Source organism: Schistocerca americana, chromosome 7 (genome assembly GCF_021461395.2).
Source record: "Schistocerca americana isolate TAMUIC-IGC-003095 chromosome 7, iqSchAmer2.1, whole genome shotgun sequence".
In the NCBI taxonomy this organism is placed as follows: Eukaryota; Metazoa; Arthropoda; class Insecta; order Orthoptera; family Acrididae; genus Schistocerca; species Schistocerca americana.
In genome coordinates, this window is record NC_060125.1 from 469,904,536 (window position 1) to 469,927,279 (window position 22,744).

The 22,744-nt window shown below is 45.1% G+C and overlaps 1 protein-coding gene across 1 annotated transcript in view; it reads left to right on the plus strand.

Annotated features, from left to right (window-relative positions):
* The window catches only part of LOC124623019, a 383,721-nt gene extending 372,301 nt beyond the window's left edge, over positions 1-11,420 (plus strand). The window contains exons 3-4 of the mRNA XM_047148810.1: positions 10,539-10,619; positions 11,407-11,420. Of these exons, the coding sequence (XP_047004766.1) occupies positions 10,539-10,619; positions 11,407-11,420 (95 nt within the window). The remainder of the gene's footprint in view (positions 1-10,538; positions 10,620-11,406) is intronic.
* The last annotated feature ends 11,324 nt before the right edge of the window (positions 11,421-22,744 follow it).

Below are 22,744 nucleotides of genomic sequence, written 5' to 3' on the forward strand. Positions count from 1 at the left end.
GCACCACGCCGTTGATGCTTCGCATCCAGCGCCTGAGGGAAGGAATGGGGAGAAACGGCCGCCACTTAGTACCTACATGGGATGCCCGTGCTATCTCGACACTTCGCCAGATGATGATGAATGACACTCATCGAAACGTCGGAGCATTTCGACGTAGCCACCAGGATCGAAGCCCGAGAAGATTTCTTCAGCACTATACGCCGGGAAAGTCGACATTCGCATATTTTCTGAAGATATTTGTGTGGTGTTTAGCACGATACGGAAGTGAAACGTGGATGTTAAGCCGTTCGGACGAGAAGAGAATAGAAGCTCTTTAAATGACTAACGATAAAGATTACGTGGATAGGCCTAGTAACTAACGTGGAGATACTGAACTGAACTGGGAGAAAAAAAAATTATGCTAGAACTTAACTAAAAGAGGAGGACACGTCCTGAGCCATCAAGAAACTATAATATTTGGTAATGGGCGGGAATGTATGTTTGGGGGAGGGGCGGGGGGGCCTGTAAAAATTGCAGAGAGAGATCAAGGGCCGGCCGAAGTGGCCGTGCGGTTACAGGCGCTGCAGTCTGGAACCGAAGGCCGCTACGGTCGCAGGTTCGAATCCTGCCTCGGGCATGGATGTTTGTGATGTCCTTAGGTTAGTTAGGTTTAACTAGTTCTAAGCTCTAGGGGACTAATGACCTCAGCAGTTGAGTCCCATAGTGCTCAGAGCCATTTGAACCATTTTTTTAGAGATCAAGGGATGGATACTATAAGAAGGCTCAATTGGGCTCAGTATGGAGAGGTTATGTTGAGATGAAGAGCCTTAGTCAGAACAGAAGCAGCATCAAACCGCATTAACAACTTTCTTCGTGCTATACTGCGTACACGGAATATGTAAAATTTCTTTACACGTTGTTGGTAAATTTGTGTTAAGATCTTATGGGACCAAATTGCTTAGGTCATCGTTCCCTAAGCTTACACGCTACTTAATCTAACTTAAAGTAACTTACGCTTCGGACAACACACACACCCATGCCCGAGGGAGGACTCGAACTTCCGACGGGGGGAGCCACGCGGACCGTGACAAGGCGCCACCCAGCGCGGCTATGTGTTGTTCTTCCTGCTGGTGCAATTTTAATAGCCAGCATTGTACGTAAACTGTTTTTTCATTTAAAATTATTTTTCTAACTATTTTTGTACTTTTTATAAATGTTCTCTGAAGGTGATCTCACATGCTCGTCATCACCGATTTCGTCCAAATTTGTGATAAATACAGGTCTCGGCCAAAAATGAAAGTGACAAAGGGGGAGCTTCAGATCACCAAGCGTTTATAAAATAAAATAGCGTGTTTGACACGGACTGGGTGAGGCGTGAGCCATTTATGTTAGCGTAATTACCGAAGAGCGGGTGTTGCAGCAGAAGCTGTACGGAACGGTAATTCGAGAGTCCTATGGTACAGTCCCTTCGCGGAAACTATTTTATTTTCCATTTTTAAGTTACTTAACGCTGCAAAATAAACCGATATAGTTCTCAGCGCATTGTATTTTTTAGTATTTCCATGAAAAGCATGAAAAGGAAAATATGGGATTGCATTTAAAATTTCCAGGTAGGGATTTTATGCTTTAATGCCAATCCCTTCTTGGAAAGTTATTTCCAGAGTCCTCGTGGAGGCAGTAAATAAAATTCGTCCTTCGAAATTTATTTGCTATATTAAATTTTCCCGTGATAAAACTCTTCCATCTGGTGTACAATAAGTATGAGATAGACGAAATACCCTCAGACTTCAAGAAGACTGTAATAATTCCAACTACAAAGAAAGAGGCTGCTGACTGGTGTAAGTACTACCGAACTATCGGTTTAATAAGTTATGGTTGCATAACTATAACACGAATTTCTTACAGCAGAAAGGAAAAGCTTGTAGAAAACGACCTCCGGGAAGATCATTTTGGATTCGCGAGATATGTAGTAAGACGCGGGGCAATACACCCCCTACGACTTATCTTAGAAGATATGTTAGAAAAGGCAAACCTACGTTAATAGCATTTGTAAACTTAAAGAAACCTTTTAACAATGTTGACTGGAATACTTTCTTTGAAATTCTGAAGGTAGCAGGGGTACTAGAAGGGAAGGTTGTTTATAGCTCGCACAGAGACTAGAAGGCAGTTACAAGAGTCGCGGGGCATGAAGGGAAGCAGTGGTTCAGACGGGAGTGAGACAGGGTTGCAGCCTGTCCCCGATGTCATTCAGTCCGTATCTTCAGAAAGCAGTACAGGAAATCAAAGAAGAATTTAGAGTACGAATTAAAGTTCAGGAAGGAGAAATAAAATATTTGAGGTTTGCTTATGACATTGTAATTCTGTCAGAGACAGTGAAGGACTTGGAAGAGCAGTCGAGCGGAATGGACAGTGTCTTGAAAGGTGGATATAAGATGAATATCAATAAAAGCTAAATAAGGGTAAGGGAATGTAGAATTAAATCAGGTGATGTCGAGGAAATTAGACTACGGAACGAGGCACTTGAAGTAACACGTGAGTTTTGCTATTTAGGCAGCAAAATAACCGATGATGGTCGAAGTAGAGAGGATATAAAATGTAGGCTGGTAATGGCAAAAAAAGCGTTTCTGAGAATAGAAATTTATAAGCGTCGAAAGTGAATTTATTTATTAGGAAGTCTTTTCTGAAAGTATTTGTATGAAGTGTAGCAAGTATGTAAGTGGCACATGTTTAGACAAGAAGATAGTAGAAGTCTTTGAAATGAAATGTGGTGCTGCACAAGAATGCTGAAGATCAGGGGGTAGATCACGTAATAAATAAAAAGTACTGCATAGATTGGGGAGAAAATAAATTTGCGGCTCAACCAAACACGAAGAAGGAATCGGTTGATAGGACGCTTCCTGAGACATCAGGGGATCACTAAGTTAGTATTCGAGGGAAGTCTGTGGGGTAAAAATCCTACAGGGAAACCAAGAGATGAATACAGTAAGAAGACTCAGAAGGGTGTGAGTACACTACTGGTCATTAAAATTGCTACACCAAGAAGAAATGTAGATGATAAACGGCTATTCATTGGACAAATATATTATACTAGAACTGACATGTGATTACATTTTCACGCAATTTGGGTGCATAGATCCTGAGAAATCAGTACCCAGAACAACCACCTCTGGCCGTAATAACAGCCTTTATACACCTGGGCATTGTGTCAAACAGAGCTTGGATGGCATGTACGGGTACAGCTCCCCATGCAGCTTCAACACGATACCACAGTTCATCAAGAGTAGTGACTGGCGTATTGTGACGAGCCAGTTGCTCGGCCACCATTGACCAGACGTTTTCTGTAACCAGAAAGGCCCGTACAGGACCTGCAACATGCGGTCGTGAATTATCCTGCTGAAATGAAGGGTTTCGCAGGGATCGAATGAAGGGTAGAGCCACGGGTCGTAACACACCTGAAATGTAACGTCCCCTGTTCAAAGTGCCGTCAAATCGAACAAGAGGTGACCGAGACGTGTAACCAGTGGCACCCTATACCATCACGCCGGGTGATACGCCAGTATGCTAGTAATACGAGGCCGTTGGGATCGAGCACGGCGTTCCGTATTACCCTCCTGAACCCACAGATTCCATATTCTGCTAACAGTCGTTGGATCTCGACCAACGCGAGCAGCAATGTCGCGATACGATAAACCGCAATCGCGATAGGCTACAGTCCGGCCTTTATCGAAGTCGGAAACGTGATGTTACGCATTTCTCCTCCTTACACGAGGCATCACAACAACGTTTCACCAGGCAACACCGGTCAGCTGCTGTTTGTGTATGAGAAATCGGTTGGAAACTTTCCTCATGTCAGCACGTTGTAGGTGGCGAAGAGTTCTCGGGCTTCCAGCCGGGTGGCGGTGTCTTCAAACAGCGACGTTTCGACGAGTGACATACTCATCATCTTCTGGCGAAGTGCCGAGACTTTGCGGATGCCGGTCCCTTTATACCTGCGGTGTGCCCCCCACCACCTGGCCGCGGGAGGCTGGGTCCAGAGGAGCCGGCGGGCGAGGTGGAGGGGGAAGCGGGTGCGCCGTTCGTGTCTCCGTCAGAGCATTCTGATTGCGTCGGCGCCAACCTTGTGTGAATGCTCTGAAAAGCTAATCATTTGCATATCACAGCATCTTCTTCCTGTCGGTTAAATTTCGCATCTGTAGCACGTCATCTTCGTGGTGTATCAATTTTAATGGCCAGTAGTGTAGCAGTACTTGTTCGGAGATGAAGAGGCTTGCACGGGATAGAACAGCATGGAGACCTGTATCAAACCAGGAATGAAGACCACAACAAACAAAATGAAAACATTAATAAATACAATATATTGAGTACTATATGGGTTTATTTTAACTGTAAGTAACGTAAAATTAGAAAATAAAACAAATGAAAAAGTTTCCGTTTAGGGGCTTTACCTCACGACCTTAGAATTACCCTTCTCCAATCTTTACTCTGCGCCAACTGCTGCCTGTAAGTTAAACGAACCGCGCCAGAAATGCTATGTCTTCTAAACGCATTGCATCTGCAGCTCCCACTTCCATCACTTTAATTTCTGGCCAAGCTCTGCGTGTATGATTAATCTGGATGAAATTGGTGATGATAAGTAGGTGCGGTCCCCTTGTCAGCAGGTGAAATAGACTGGCGAGGTGCGATTACGACTCACGCACTGATTGTTCCGTACAAACTTAATTATGTATATAGACAGTTCATACATTCCAGGAATCGAGGATCTCGACGATCTTTGTTTGATATCGACATTGACACTGGCGATATATCGGTCATAGGGATTCCAAGACTTTCAAATGGTGATGATTTTGCTTTGTGGAGCTCTCAGCGGCTGTACCAATTCCCAATGTTTTCACTGTCCACTCTCGCAATTTTCCCTAACGATGGTGAAGTGATGTGGACAATACAAGCACGGAGTCTCTGGATGGACCCGGCCGGGAATTGAACCCGGGACCCCATGATCCAGAGGTAACAACGCTAACCACGGGCTGTGTACAAGTCTTTCGAGAATGTTTTAATTTCAAGTTTTAAGAAAAATAACAAAAGACCAAAGGAACATTCTGTTCATGTTATATAATTACAAATTAACAATTTTCTGATTGTTTTTCCTTACTTGCACATCGAAACCTTTCTTCTTGCGAAATTTCATGATTCTACGTCAAGTGGGAGTACCATCTAGATTTTATTCAGTGAGTTTGCAAGTAGCAAAATATGTGACATAAATGACCGTTCCTTTTGGTTGAACTGAATTGGAAGTTTAGGTTTTTTTACACTACCACGTGGACCTAAATTTCAACTTGATGCGTGTGCCCGTTCCTGAGAAAAAAGGAGAGTTAACAGACGAACAGACAGACAGACAGTCTGAAAACAAATAACTTTTTTTCCATGTGATATAATTACAAATTAACAGTTTTTTTTTATTTTGGCCTTTGGTAATGCTCAACGGTTTTGCCTTATATCAAAATTTGTGTCAATATAGCTATATCCTTTGAGTACACTGACTTAGAAGCTTCGTTTTCTGACGCCACTAAGGGATCGTTGCCCTTGATATGGGGCATTAATTTCAACCTGATTCATCTACTCATTCTGACAAAGATTCTTTTGAACAACTGGCCAGTAAGACAGACGGACGGACAGGTAACAAAATGATCGTACACTGATCAGCTGGAACATTATGACTACCTACTTAATAGGCGGTATGTCCACCTTTGGCACGGATAACAGCGGCGACGCGTGGTGGCATCGAAGCAAAGAGGCTTTGGTAGGTTGCTGGAAGGAGTTGGCGCCACATCTGCGGACACTAGTCACCTAATTCCCGTAAATTCCGCGGAAAGGGTCGATGAACTCTGATCGTTCAATCGTATCCCAGACGTGTTCGATCAGGTTCAGATCTGGCGAGTTTGGAGGACGCATCAACTGGAACTCGCCACTGAGTTTCTCATACCACACTCCTGGCCTCATTAGAGGGCGCACTATGTTGTTGAAAAATGCCACTGCTGACGGGAAACATGATCGTCATGAAAGGGGGTGTACCTGGTCTGCAACCAATGTACGGTACACCTTGGCCTCATGGTGCCTTGCACGAGCTCCACTGGACCCATGAATTCCCACGTTACTGTTCCCCAGGGCATAACGAAGCTGCCACCGTATTGTCTCCTTCCCGCAGTGCAGGTGTCAAGGAACAGATCTCCTGGAAGACGAATGATTCGCATCCTTCCATCGGCATGATGAAGAAGGTATCGGGATTCATCAGACCATGCTACGCTCTGCCACTGCGCCAACGTCCAGTGCCGATGGTCACGTGCCCATTTCAGTCATAGTCCCCGATGTCGTGATGATAACATTGGCACATGCATTGGTCGACGGCTGCGCAGGCCCATCGTTAGGATTGCCCGGTGCACTGTGTGCTCAGACACACTTGTATTATGCCCAGTGTTGAAGTCTGATATTAGTTCCGCCACAGTTTGCCACCTGTTCTGTATTACCAGTTTGCCCAGCCTACGAGGTGCATTCAAGTTCTAAGGCCTCCGATTTTTTTTTCTAATTAACTATTCACCCGAAATCGATGAAACTGCCGTTACTTCTGGACGTAATCGCCCTGCAGACGTACACATTTTTCACAACGCTGACGCCATGATTCCATGGCAGCGGCGAAGGCTTCTTTAGGAGTCTGTTTTGACCACTGGAAAATCGCTGGCGCAATAGCAGCATGGCTGGTGAATGTGCGGCCACGGAGAGTGTCTTTCATTGTTGGAAAAAGCCAAAAGTCACTAGGAGCCAGGTCAGGTGAGTAGGGAGCATGAGGAATCACTTCAAAGTTGCTATCACGAAGAAACTGTTGCGTAACGTTAGCTCGATGTGCGCGTGCGTTGTCTTGGTGAAACAGCATACGCGCAGCCCTTCCCGGACGTTTTTGTTGCAGTGCAGGAAGGAATTTGTTCTTCAAAACATTTTCGTAGGATGCACCTGTTACCGTAGTGCCCTTTGGAACGCAATGGGTAAGGATTATGCCCTCGCTGTCCCAGAACATGGACACCATCATTTTTTCAGCACTGGTGGTTACACGAAAGTTTTTTGGTGGCGGTGAATCTGTGTGCCTCCATTGAGCTGACTGGCGCTTTGTTTCTGGATTGAAAAATGGCATCCACGTCTCATCCATTGTCACCACCGACGAAAAGAAAGTCCCATTCATGCTGTCGTTGTGCGTCAACATTGCTTGGCAACATGCCACACGGGCAGCCATGTGGTCGTCCGTCAGCATTCGTGGCACCCACCTGGATGACACTTTTCGCATTTTCAGGTCGTCATGCAGGAATGTGTGCACAGAACCCACAGAAATGCCAACTCTGGAGGCGACCTGTTCAACAGTCATTCGGCGATCCCCCAAAACAATTCTCTCCACTTTCTCGATCATGTCGTCAGACCGGCTTGTGCGAGCCTGAGGTTGTTTCGGTTTGTTGTCAGATGATGTTATGCCATCATTAAACTGTAGCACCGACGAACGCACTTTCGACACATCCATAACTCCATCACCACATGTCTCCTTCAACTGTCGATGAATTTCAATTGGTTTCACACCACGCAAATTCAGAAGACGAATGATTGCACACTGTTCGAGTAAGGAAAACGTCGCCATTTTAAGTATTTAAAACAGTTCTCATTCTCGCCGCTGGCGGTAAAATTCCATCTGCCGTACGGTGCTGCCATCTCTAGGACGTATTGACAATGAACGCGGCCTCATTTTAAAACAATGCACATGTTTCTATCTCTTTCCAGTCCGGAGAAAAAAAATCGGAGGCCTTAGAACTTGAATGCACCTCGTACTACGTCCGACATCTGTAAGATGGGTGGCCGCCCCACCCCACGACGTCTGGACGTGATTTTACTTTGGTTTTCGACATGTGTTGAAGAAACTCACCACAGTACTCCTCGAATACACAAGTCACACCATTTCGGAAATGCTCGTGCCGAGCCTCCGGGCCATCACAATCTGCTCTCGGTCAGAGTCAGATAAATCACTCACCTTCCCCATTCTATACACGGACAGCACGCTCACTGATACTACGTGCACCCCGCGTGGGTCTCGCTGGCAGTAATTCCTGGACGGGTTTACATCAGTAGTAGATCAGTTGTCATAATCTTCTGTCTGTCCACCCCCGGTAGCTCAGTGGTGTCCGCAGCTCGTGGTCTAGTGGCTAGCGTTGCTGCCTCTGTATCACGGGGTCCCAGGTTCGATTCCCGGCCGGGTTGGAGATTTTCTCTGCCCAGGTACTGGGTGTTGGTGTTTTCCTCATCATTTCATCATCATCAACATCCGCGTACCGGGGTGGCGACAGGAAGGTCAACCGGCCACTCCTTCAATTAACCATGTCAAATCCGGCCTTAACCATGCGAAACCGTTGGACAAAGGCACACAAAGAAGAATATTGGGAACAATTTGTGTAACCGGAAATTTTAAGGGCCCAGGTTCGATTCCCGGCTGGGTCAGAGATTTTCTCCGCTCAGGGACTTGGTGTTGTGTTGTTCTAATCATCATCATTAAGCTGGCATGGTAGCTGAGCGTGTTCGGTCAGAGAACTGGTTGGACTCTATAATAAAAACTGAATGGAAAAATCAACAAATGAACTTGAACGCATGCCATGTGACGTCCGCAACGACAAAACACAACGATCAACGACAAAGAAAAGTGGCCAGCGTGACAGAATGTCAATCCTAAGGGCCCGGGTTCGATTCCCTGCTGGGTCGGAGATTTTCTTCGCTCGGTGACTAGGCCTTGTGTTGTCCTAATCATCATCATTTCAACCCCATCGACACGCAAGTAGCCGAAGTGGCGTCAAAGCGAAAGACTTGCACCCACTGATCGGTCTGCCCGACGGTAGGCCCTAGTTCACGACATTTATTTATCTTCTGGCTGATCAGTGTATAATGGTTTCGTTTTTAGCGACTGAGATACGAGTTTCACTCCAAAAGAAATGCACACTATTTTTGTAAAAATACAGTTTTCATTCTGCATGCATGAGAGTTTTACAGTGTGTAGATACATCCTTCCCTCTTGTTTTCAAACTTAGTTCAACCTGTTCCCGTGAGTGGCGCTGTGACAGCATGTCTTCAAGATGGTTGCTACACTTGACGTTCGTCAGAAGCAACGTGCTGTCATAGAATTCCTGTACTGTGAAAACGAGACAGTGGGAAACATCCACAAGAGGTTTAAAAAGGTGTATGGAGATGCTGCTGTCGATCGCAGTACAGTTAGTCGGTGGGCAAGCAGGTTACGTGATGAAAGCGAGCACGGCAATATTGAGGATTGTCCTCGCAGCGGCAGGCTTCGCACTGCACACACTCCAGACAATGTGCAGAGAGTTAACAAATTGGTGACTGCTGACAGACACATCACAGTGAACGAATTGGCACGCTACGTTGGGATAGGGGAAGGAAGGGTTTGCAGAATACTGAAAGTGTTGGCGTTAAAAAGGTTTGTGCCAGGTGGGTTCCTAGGATGTTGACAGTGGCTCACGAAGAAACAAGAAAAACGGTATGCAGCGAACTTTTGTAGCAGTACGAGAGTGGTGGAGATGAATTTCTTGGAAGAATTGTGACAAATGATGAAACACGGCTCCATCATTTTTCACCGGAGACGAAGAGGTAGTCAATGGAGTGGCATCATGCAAATTCACCCAAGAAAAAAATTCAAAACCTCACCTTCTGCTGGAAAAGTTATGGCTACGGTGATTTTCGATTCCGAAGGACTCTTGCTTGTGGACATCATGCCAAGTGGAACCACCATAAATTCTGGTACATATGTGACGACGCTGAAGAAACTACTAGCTCGACTGAGTCGTGTTCGACCACATCGGCAAAAGCAGGATGTTTTGCTGTTGCATGACAATGCACGGCCACATGTCAGTCAAAAAACCACGGAAGCGATCACAAAACTCGGATGGACAACACTGAAACACCCGCCTTACAGTCCTGACCTGGCTCCATGTGACTATCATCTCTTTGGGAAACTCAAAGACTCTCTTCGTGGAACAAGGTTTGAAGATGATGACTCCCTTGTGTACGCTGCCAAACAGTGGCTCCAACAGGTTGGTCCAGAATTTTACCGTGAAGGTGTACAGGCTCTGGTTCCAAGATGGCGTAAGGCAGTTGAGAGGGAGGGAAATTATGTGGAGAAATGAAAATATTGTTCCTGAAGTATGTATCTACACACTGTAAAACTTTCAAACATGTAGAATAAAAGATGGATTTTTGAAAAAATAGTGTGCATTTCTTTTGGAGTGACCCTCGAATTGAACCCTGAATATCTATTGTGTTTATATTCTTTTATAGATGTCTCAACGGAAACGGCAAATCAGTTTACCCACACGACAGTGAGCACACTAACCGGCAAGTGGGCACACACACACAGAGACACCTCAATGAAACCGGCTGCGCCGCGGTACTGCAGTGAGGCCACGCTACGCTTGGTAGCGCTCAGCGGTAGCCGGCAGAGGAGCTGATACAGCATTGGTTGTGTTTCGCAGGCGACGTTTACCGACTTGTCGAATACCCGTTCCCGGCGGCCCCGCCGCTGATCCTGCCTGTCCACGACCCAGAGGCGCAGGGTAAGTCCCGGCGGCAGGGCTGTCCGCGTGTTCGCCTAGGAGCCATCTCCCTGCCCTCCCCACTCTCTCTATCTTCTCGTGCATCAGTGTTCTCCTCACACCACTCGCAGACCCCGCGCACCCACCCCGCTCGCGTTACGTATTCCTGAACAGCAGCATTACAGCTACCGCTCGGCATGGTACTTTGCACGTTCCTCTCATCAGCTCACTAAGTCTCTCTGACTAAACTTCTCATAACTTACTCTACGTACTCATGTTTCAAGCTTTTTCCAAACGCTTAACTTTCCAACGGCACGTCTCAGAAAGTCCTGTTGCACTTGAATGTTCGTAGCGCTATGACTGTTGGTAGTGGGAATGATTTTTAAAATGTGTTCTTTCGACAAAATAAAAGTGTTAATTATGGATGAAAACTCACACACGTCACTGGTGTAATATTCTATAATATTAATTTAAAAGCCGGCCGGGTTGGCCGAGCGGTTCTAGGCGCTACAGTCTGGAACCACACGACCGCTGCGGTCGCAGGATCAAATCCTGTCTCGGGCATGGATGTGTGTGATGTCCTTAGGTTAGTTAGGTTTAAGTAGTTCTAAGTTCTAGGGGACTGATGAGCTTAGAACTTAAGTCCCATGCTGCTCAGAGCCATTTGAACCATTAATTTAAAAACATGTCTCCTCTCCTCTTTATCCTGCCCTAAATCAAAAAATAATTATTGTTATCTTTGGAAACCAACTAATGTAATCTGTAGATGCACTAGCTGAAAATCTTTGATTCTTCAAATATTTCACAGCCACACATGTGTAGTGAATGTCGTCACAAAGCTCAAATCCTGGAACTTTAAACCATCGTTTATGTCCACAGCACTACTGCTCAGTTTTTTCCGAATGCTACAGCACTTCAGCTTTAGAGAAGAGCAGGAGATATAAAATCACCAGTAATTTTGGCAAACGTTATATAGGCCAGTCTGGCTGAACAAAATGTACCCACTTGAAGAAACATGATAGAAGTTGGAAATTTAGAAAAGATGACTCTACTTTTGCAGACAACCTGCTTAAAGAAGGCCATAGTAACAAGGTACAATATAAAGTCTCACATCACGCCAATAAAGAGAGGAAGATGAACTACCTTGAAATAATGGAGATTAATAAATATTTGCCCAAGCTTGGTAGTAAATGGTCAGATACAGTTCCCTTACTGCCACTTCTAACTGTAGACAGAGCTCATAATCCGAGCCAGACAATTTGCAGGTTTCCCTCCTACAAACGTGACCCATTATCCCTTATTTCAGTTATTATAGTTTCCTTTCCCCTGTTCAAATATTTTACTTTGAGTAATCACAGCTGCTTCACTTACCTGCACAATCTCACTTGGATGTCTTACCTCTTTCTATTATTGGATCTGTTAAAGTCAAGATTATTTTGTTCAGCTAATCACGTGGAACATGTCACGAAAGTTTATTGCTCTATTTATTTTTCTCTCAGAAGAAGTGTAGTAATTTATTATGTACTTCGTTGTTTAATGTGTCACTTTTATGTTCAGTAGTTTTCCATCACATTTTCATTAAAAGCATTCACCTCGTTTTAGCCCTAAATCAAAAAATAATTATTGTCATCTTTGGAAACCAACTAACATAATCTGTAGATGCACTAGTGGAAATCTTTGATTCTACAAATATTTCACAGCCACACAGATTTATCTTTGTTCCTCATGAAGGCTAACAGCCGAAAACCAATTTATGAAAGAAAATAATAAGTATTGTAGAATATTACAACATATAATTTGAGTTTTCGCTCATGATGTATGAAATATTCTACTAAGAACCCGACAGTCACACTCAGTCACTGCAAAAATACTAAATAGTTATGTAAGACTTCTAGAGTACTAACAATAGTGCAAACGTGAACTCTGACCATTTTCTAGCTTCTGTATCACAAGTGAACGGAAAAAAGAAAATTTAGTACGCTGCTAACCATTATAATTGCAGGACTATTTAAACGCCAAGTAACAAAGACATTATACGCTTGATTGTGTTTAGTCAGGTAAGTTGTAGGTGCAAGAAACGTTAGTGATAAACCCGATTAAAAAAAAAAAAGTAAATCAGTTGTCGCTGAGCACTGCCTAGGGTGTAATCATGAAATAAAATACGATGAGAGCAGTATCGCGGTGAAAACAGCAAGTTTCCGTGACAGCGTAATTAAGAGTCCATCAAAATAAAAATGTCTGAAAACGAAATTAACAGGGACGGAGATTTCAATTTAAACAAGGCTCTCTGCCTATTAACTCGCCGAACTTCATGCCCACCAGAGCTGAAAAACCTGAGGGAATGTATGTATCACGCAATAACACTGTAGGCTCTCAAAATTAAATGAGCATCAGAGGCCGAATAAGGGCTGAGTGTAAATACAGCCATGCATAGCCGCGCAGGACCAGCAATAGTTAACACAGCGGTCGTCGAGATATCGTGTACAAAATGGAAACAACAACTCGTTTGCGTACCCTGAAAACCATCATTTAGCAGATGTCATCCCTTTTCGTGCAGAAAACGTTTGAGAGCACTTAACAGTTTATGTATCGAGCTAGTTTGGCCCCATTCCATTAACTGTTCTTTCTGTGTACACGCTGACATATGCAGCCCATGTTTATCCACTGTCACAATGTGAGTGTGAAATTCATCTCCTTTCGCATCGCCAGAATCCTGGTGACACTTCGTGTACAAAACTTGTGATAATGAAACTTACCAGTAACAATTTCGTTCAACAACCTCAGAGATGTATGAGGGAAACGGACTGATAATTCTGTAACAATGTTCAGATGGTTCAAATGGTTCAAATGGCTCTGAGCACTATGGGACTTAACATCTGAGGTCATCAGTCTCCTAGACTTGGAACTACTTAAATGTAACTAACCTAAGGACATCACACACATCCATGCCCGAGGCAGGATTGGAACCTGCGACAGCAGCAGCCGTGTGGTTCCAGACTGAAGCGCCTAGAACAGCTCGGCCACAGCGACCGGCTGTGTAACAATGTACCGACAATGCCGCGCGTGATTAGCCGAGCGGTCAAAGGCTCTGCAGTCATGGACTGTGCGGCTGGTCCCGGCGGAGGTTCGAGTCTTCCCTCGGGCATGGGTGTGTGTGTTTGTCCTTAGGATAATTTAGGTTAAATAGTGTGTAAGCTTAGGGACTGATGACCTTAGCAGTTAAGTCCCATAAGATTTCACACACATTTGAACATTTTCTGCCGACATTTATCTTTCCTTCTGTAATTAACGTTTGCAATAAGTTCACTTGTCACAAAAGATGATCGACTGTCCCGAAACAAATGGTATCAGTTTTTTGTTAACACTCTCACACGAAAAATAACGCAGAAGTGTCGGAAAGTGTCGAGGGAGGACTCGAACCTCCGCCAGGATCAGCCGCACAGTCCATGACCGCAGCGCCTCAGACCGCTCGGCTAATCCCACGCGGCAATAAAACGGACCCGAAAAACTACAGACCAATATTATTATTGTAGAGTTTAAAAGTTGGAATACGACAAATTTTCCTGAGGCAGAAAAGCTTGTGTCCACAAATCGACACGCATTTAGATAGCGGCACTCGTGAGAAACTCAGCTTTCGCTTTTGTGGCACGATATACTGTGGACCAAGGGTGAAGGGCAACAGGCAGATACCATATATTAAGGTGTCCGAAAAGGGTTGGACAGAGCTCCTCATTGCAAACTTTTAACGAAAGTTCGAGCATATGGAATGGATTACCATACACGTGAGTGGCTTGAGGAGTTGTTAAGTCATACAAACCGCTACGTTGTCCTAGCTGGCGAGGCTTCATCTTAGACAAAGTATTCGTCAGGAGTGCCTCAGGGAAGTGTTGTAGGCCCGCTGTTATTCTCTGTATACATACAAGGGTGAGCAGCAATCTGCGACTGTTTGCCGATGACGCTGTAGTGTGCAAGAAAGCGTCTTTGTTGAGGGACTATAGAAGGATACATGACGAATTGGGCAGAATTTCTGTTTAATACATGAAATGTATTCGCAGTTGCCAGTATGGACAACCATCAGCTGTATAATGGAACGACGACAGGGAAAATGTGTGCTGTATGGGGCCTCGCGGGATTAGCCGAGCGGTCTAGGGCGCTGCAAAAATGGCTCTGAGCACTATGGGACTTAACGTCTGAGGTCATCAGTCCCCTAGAACTTAGAACTATTTAAACCTAACCAACCTAAGGACATCACACACATCCATGCCCGAGGCAGGATTCGAACCTGCGACCTTGGCGGTCGTGCGGTTCCAGACTGTAGCGCCTAGAACCGCTCGGCCACTCCGGCCGGCTAAGGCGCTGCAGTCATGGACTGTGCGGCTGGTCCCGGCGGAGGTTCGAGTACTCCCTCGGGCATGGGTGTGTGTGTTTGTCCTTAGGATAATTTAGGTTAAATAGTGTGTAAGCTTAGGGACTTATGACCTTAGCAGTTAAGTCCCATAAGATTTCACACACATTTGAACTTTTTTTTTGTGCTGTTTGGGGACTCGAACCCGGATTTCTCACTTATTGTGAGTGGTCGCCTTACCATCTGGCTATCCGAGCACGACTCACGTCCAGACAAAAACTTCCTTGCCTACAACCTGTACTCGTACATACAATATGTGCATTCCCTGCACAGGGGAGGCATTTTGCTTGAAAGTCTCTTGCTCGGTGTCGGCTGATAAATACGAACCTGCATTTCCGAAGGAACTTTGCATCGTATTTCTGAATAACACAAGGAAGTACTACAGTATCGAATTTCTGTTTGGTGTGATGAACGGGATCTTGCTCTAAATACAGAAAAATGTTGTCTAGTACAGATGATTATAGAGAATGGTTCAAATGGCTCTGAGTTCTACGGGACTTAACATCTGAGGTCATCAGTCCCCTAGAACTTAGAACTACTTAAACCTTACTAACCTAAGGACATCACACACATCTATACCCGAGGCAAGATTCGAACCTGCGACCGTACCAGTTCCGCGGTTCCGGACTGAATCGCTTACAAGCGCTCGGCCACACCGACCGGCACATTCATTTGCAGATATCCAGTTGCCCTCTGTAATAAAGAAACTGAGTGAACGGATCAACGAGAAACTTGAACGGGTATCATTGAACGTCCGCCCCAAACAAATTCAACGAACAATGTAGAACCTCGGTAGCTCAGCGTGTTCGGTCAGAGGGTTATCTGCCCTCTGAAATGAAAAAACTGAGTTAATGGATCAACGACGAACTTGAACAAGCGTCATGGGACGTCCGCCCCGAACAAATCGAACGAACAAAAGCCGGCGCGACAGCTCGGCATGTTCGGTCACAAGGTTAGTTGCCTTCTGTAGTAAAAAAACACGGAGTGTATGGATCACCCATTCACCCAAGACCTCAAACAAACTTCGCGGGACGTCCGCCCCGAACAAATACAGCGACCAAGAACGATAAAAATGAGATTTAAAAAAAAAAGTGCTCAGCGTGACGGAATATCATACCTATCCGCCCGAGTTCGATTCCCAGCTGGGTCGGAGATTTTCTCTGCCCAGGGACTGGGTGTTGTGTTGTCCTTATCATCATCATTTCATCCCCACTGACACGCAAGTCGCCGAAAGGCATCAACTCGAAAGACTTGCACCAGGTTAACGGTCTACCCGACGGTTGGCCCTAGCCACACGGCTCTGTATGTCCAGTGTGTAAGTTGCTTTCTCTGTCTCTAACAGTCTTTTTGCAAACACATTACTTCATTTACTGCCTGATGTTTTCTGCGCAGTCGTGACTGATCGGTGGAGTGGACTACGCGTGTCAGTATACATAATCATTTTGCCTGCACGCATCTACAGTTCAGTACCCGACTTGCTGCCCAGGACAAAATATACTTCAAAAGCTTGCTTGTGACGCAGATGCTAACCAACATAAAATACGTTACTCATAATAGTTACAGCTACTAGTCTGAAAGTGAAGGAAATACTGATGAAATATGTACTATTTGCATTATAAATAAAATTTTACATGTAAAACACATCTGTAAAGGAGCAACTGACATGGAACATTTTGTGAAGTGTTATGTGACACAGTTATCTGTGTGATGTACGCGAGCATATTTCCAGAATTGTTGGAGGAAAATAAGGCCATACGATACTCACCGTAACAGTTTAAATGCATACAACTCTTTCAATTATTTTACCAGCTGCACAATATTATCGTATTGTTCTGCACTGTTTTAGCCATTCAAAGGGCGTTTAAAGTGTCGTTAAGTAAGCAAATACTCTTATGCCTTGCAGATTCGAATGAAATGCAACTGACAAATATGACACTGTAGTAAAACGAGCGTAGCTTCTGACGATGGGCATGGCAGCCAGAAATTGTTTATAGCCATAAAAATAAAGCTTTTTCATAAAGTATTTGTGGTTGCGGCTGTTTGTCTCCTCTGTCTACATACCTTACTCGCATAACAGCCATGGAGTTAAACAACAGCTAATATTGATAAAATAACAGTGATATTTTTCTTTTACTGTCCGGAACTACTCTTTCACATTTCAACTAAATTACAGTCTACTGTATTATTTGATGAGTAGCACTAATATATTGCCAGAACCACAAAAGTATGTTTAAGGATTGAAGGAACGACAAACGTCAACAGTAATGTAACGAGATTCCAACATATTCGCTTTGTATATTCATCGCATTTCGTATGTGTTAGGCTTTTATTTCACTCAAATCAAGCCCTCCACTTTGCCTTTCGGGGAAATATTCATTCAGTTAATGGAATGTCAATTTTATGAATGTATCAGTGGTCATAATAGTGGTCTCAGTGCAGCGTAAAGCCGACAATGATCAAAGGGATAAACGAGAGAGAGAGAGAGAGAATTTCCAGTAAACTACTGTGTTTTGAGGAATATTATATTTGGCGAATACATAACATGCACGGTAGACACGGTACTGTAAAAATAAAACAAAATTTAATTTTTATTTGATATTGTTGCAGATACAATTTTTAGAACGAGGAGTCGTACTACAAATGTTTCTTTTGAAAGGTTTCTTTTGATAAGCAATTTCTCTATTCTGTGGAAGCATACAACGAGAGAAACAATTATTGCGGTCAGATATACCGTTGATGGACTTTTTCGAAGGTATCCTACTGGAAAATAAATAATCCCACGATTATGAATTTGGTGGTAATCCTCAGTTTTCGCTGCTATTTCAACACGACTGCTGTTTCTGGCTCAATTAAATTTGATAATGTACACAGTAATTAACAATGTACATTCTTGCCACCCTTTAGGTAGCGCCCAACCATGGTTAAAAAGGTGAAGTGCTGGCTGGCAGTTAAATTAGTCTCACTTTATGCAATTTGTGGCAAACGGCCTTGTCGCGGTGGATGCACCGGTACCCGTGAGATCACCGAAGTTAAGCGCTGTCGGGGGTGGCCGGCACATGGATGGGTGGCTATCCGGGCCACCATGCGCTATTGCCATTTTTCTGGGTGCACTCAGCATCGTGATGCCAATTGAGGAGCTCATCGACCGAATAGTAGCGGCTCCGGTCAAAGAAAACCATAATAACGACCGCGAGTGCGGTGTGCTGAACACACGCCCCTCCTATCCACATCCTTAGCTGAGGATGACACGGCGGTCGGGTGGCCCCTATGGGCCACTTGTGGCCTAAAGACGGAGTACTTTAGGCAATTTATGGTGATATCAATACTCGCTGTATTTTCTAGGTACTGAGAATCTACAGTGAATTTAAATAGCGGCAAATATTACTAAACGATACCGACACACTTCGAGTGGTTGTAGAGGGTATGAGGAATAAAGTGACGATAGGAACCCTTATCTGGAAAAGTCATCCAGTGAGGCAACAGAACATCGCTTTCACAGGAGACAAGGTCTGTCTTGTGCAGCAGCTAGCTGCATCTCCTCCATTGTCGATCGTGGCGTTTAATCGCGATCACTGAACAATAACCAAAATTTCGAGACGCTTGACTATGGTGAATCGACGTAGAAAGTGACATTTGCTGCCGAAGGGTGGCCTAGTGGCAGGCGCCAGCACCTATAAGTTCGACGCTCTGTAGTGTCGTTGGATGATGTTTCCAGACACTGGTTCCTATCCTCAGATGGTTTCTCAAGACAGCCTCTACAACCATCGAAGTTTGTATAATGTTATAAAACTCTGTATATATGAAATTGGCGAAATTGCAATGGGCTGTCCATGTTCCCAGAAGAAATGATCACCGATGGACAGAGGCAGTGCTTAAATGGGGTCCAACAAACCAATGGGACAAAGATCTGTGGAAGATCAGTGGAGTCGACTGGCTGAATATCGCCAAAGTTAGTTCCTCATGGAAGAGTAAGTTGCAGACACACATGGGCTCAATAATTGGATAAGTCACATCACTTAATGACAGAATGGGGTGAACCAGAGCTCCACCAACAAACTTTTAGATGTTGTGGGATACTTGCTGAGTTTTGACCCGCCCGGTTAGCCGAGCTGTCTAACGCATTGCTTTCTGGAGTGGGAAGGAGCGCCTGGTCCCTGGCACGAATCCTCCTGGCGGACTCGTGTCGAGGTCCGTTGAGCCAGCCAGTCTGTGGATGGTTTTTAGGCGGTTTTCCATCTGTCTTGGCGAATGCTGGCTGGTTCCCTTTATTCCGCCTCAGTTACACTATGTTGGCGATTGCTGCGCAAATAAGTTCTCCGCGTACGCGTACACCACCATTACTCTCCCACCAAACATAGGGGTTACACTCGTCTGGTGTGTGACGTTCCCTGGGTGGGTGGGGGGGGGGGGGGTTCCACCGGGGGCCGAACCACACAATAACCCTGGGGTGAAGTTGATTGCAGTAGCTGTCGTGGGGTTGTGGACCACTGAGGCTGTGCCGGGAACGGATCTTCTCTGTCATTTTTAGGTCCCTGGTTAACATACATTCATGCTGAGTTTTTGATACAAGAGACGCAACGCCTCTGGTAGCTCGTTACTGAATTATTGCATTTCGTTTCGTTTCTCGCCCCAATTGACTTTGTATCTACATTACATTGAAAATAGTGCGTGTCAGTGCACATGTCGGCGGTATGCGCTGTGTGACTTGCTTCAATTCGCTGTTAACAACAGTAATGCCCTCCTTAAATCGTTGTCCTCGTATTTGCATCCAGCACAGTTCGGTTCTTTCTAGGATTTTGTTTTATGACAGCGTTAGTTGTGCGTTAGAAGTGATATACAGCAGTACTGCGGGTAGGTTTACGGATGAAGAGGTGGCCGAAATGCACCTCATGTATGGGTTCACTGAATGCAGTGGAAGAGCGGCACAAAGACGCTACACTGAGCTGTTCCCACTGTTTGGCCGCATAGTAGAAAAGTGGAGGCATAAAGCAGAGAAGATGACGTAGCTATGCAGCATAGCTTATGCATGGTGGCGTATATGAACACACGTGGCTATACCGGCACCAATCGCCAGGCACAAGTTGTGCATTCAGCAAAATGTCTACCGAGCGAGAAAGACAGAGATTAGCCATTAGCTCTTGTTACGTGAATCCTATCTACGTAAACATCGTAGTTCTCTAGCTCTGCGATGGCGGTCGTACCTAAACACACAGTTCAATTATTATTGCGGTGTAGTAACAAATGGTTCAAATGGCTCTGAGCACTATGGGACTTAACATCTGTGGTCATCAGTCCCCTAGAACTTAGAACTACTTAAACCTACCTAACCTAAGGACATCACACACATCCATGCCCGAGGCAGGATTCGAACCTGCAACCGTAGCAGTCGCGCGGTTCCGGACTGAGTGCCTAGAACCGCTAGACCACCGCGGCCGGCAGTGTAGTAACATCTATGTGTTAGATGTTCCGGCAGTTCTCGCGAACACGCTGCTTGCAGTTGACGAGATAACGTCCAGGTATCCACGCTCTGTCACTTGTAGGACTTCGAATTGGCCGCCACCTACTACCTCGATGATGCGGACACTGAAGCTCTTCCAATAGCAGTACATCTCGTGGTGCTTATTGGATTGAGTTGGTGCATAAGTTCGTAGCGTTTCCCATTAGTTTAATAAATACAATAGATGCACATAACGGAGAATTTAGTCATCAATAATATATTGTCGTTCACTATTTACAACGGTCTGGCTATGCTGGGGTATTGTAGGAATCACGGCAGTAGAATTCACTTGGTTTTGAGGTGAAGAACTCGTCCAGCCATACTTGGAGCGCATTTTCATTCTGAAAGGAAGTTCCTTGATGATTGTTCGGCAGACAGTAGAAAAGGTGAAACTCTGAGGGCTTAAGATTAGGTGAAAACGTCCGTTTGGAAAGATTTCCCAACCCAGCTCTTGTAGGTCTATAGCACTTTCTGTCAGTCTAGTAGACAGCGGGTGGGCGTTATAGTGGAGTAGCATCACATCTCGCAGTCTCTCTTGTTACGGCATAAAGTCAGCGCCGGCACGCCAGTCGGTAACGACAGAGAAGAGACGGCTGTGAGAAGAGGTGAGCCAATCGCACGCTGACCGACCTCCCTCGAGGACGACAACGCGACAGCAGGCGCCCCTTGGTGAAGAGGAAATAAGTACCGCCCCCGACCGGTGACAGACCACTTTGATAGCAGCTTCGGCGTTAGCCACTTGATTATCCGACGGAGCTTATCCTCTATTATTAGTAAGCTCTACGTAGCATAGACTTGTGTTTGTCTATTCTGAAGGAGACTATCAGAGTTAAGTTGTTCAAATGTGTGTCAAATCCTAAGGGACCGAACTGCTGAGGTCATCGGTCCCTAGACTCACACACTACTTAAAGTAACTTGAACTAACTTATGCTAAGAACAACACACACACACACAAACCCATGCCCGAGGGAGGACTCGAACCTCCGGCAGGAGGGACCGCGTAATCCGTGACATGGCGTCTTACACTGCCCGGCCACTCCACGCAGCTCAGAGTTAAGTAACTGTACTTGTTTCGTTGTAATAATACGAGTTATTTGATTGTTTCTCTAGCGAACCGACTATGCAGGGTTCCTAGACACAACATTTCTGGCCATTGTTTTTGGGCTGAGCCTGTAAGACTTCTCAGTTGTTGACAGTAAATATCAGCCGTGATGGTTACACATCGGGGAAACATTTCGTGCCACACACACCATCGCTGTTCAATTAGATGCGTAACATTATATTTTGTGGATGCGCGCAGTTCTCTGTACAGGGACTTGCTGCTTTGTTAGGGTCTCAAAAATCCTTTTTTCCCCTTATGTTAGCATAAAGACGGCATTTCTCGTCTCACGCAATGAGGGTAGGAATGGTCAGTGTTCTTCACGACCCGATTAATGTTGAAGAAGCAGAGATGGACAGCTCCGCTGATTTTGGTAATTTTGGCTTAGAGCATCCAGTACCCACACATAGATCACAGTTCTTTGCGTTTGCCAGTTGTCGAATACTCTGACGTAGATCACTGCGGATTAATACGTTTAAACAATCTTCATCAAACCATCCAGTCTACTTGAACACGGAGAGTCACTAATGTTAAAATGATCCCCCTTAAAACGAGAAAACTATTTTCTTGCCATGCTCTGTCCAGTGCCATTTCCCCATACACGGCGTAAATTTTTCTGAGTGACTCAGCTGCTACCAGCCGTCTATTGAACTCAAACACAAGAATACGTCGGAAATGTTTCTCCATTTGGAAATCCGTTTTCTCTTATACACAGCCCCACTCACTATCTCCAAATGACAATGTGTAAACAAAAACAGCAACATTGAACTACAAATAAAACGAATGACAATCGATAAACAAACCCTAAGTGACCGGAGTGAAAACAAGCAAAACAAAAAAAATAATAATGTCGTCGCCACTACTAGGTGAGATGGCAATCGGGTGCCTCTGCTCCTGATCATCGCTGCAGGCGCTTCGCGGAACCAGGGGTCTATCTGTCTGGTGGAGCACATTTTCGTCATCTACTGGGGCGGTATCGAGGACGCTCTAACGCTTCGCCTGCAGATGTCCAGGTGGCTAGCCTAACAAATTAAGCTGCATTGCTGGAGCAGCGGCCTTAATGACAGCCAGCCGAGCCGACAACAGTAGCCAGCGGAATTCTACTGTGTCACTGGCACGAAACGTAAGCCGAGGCTGACGAGGAA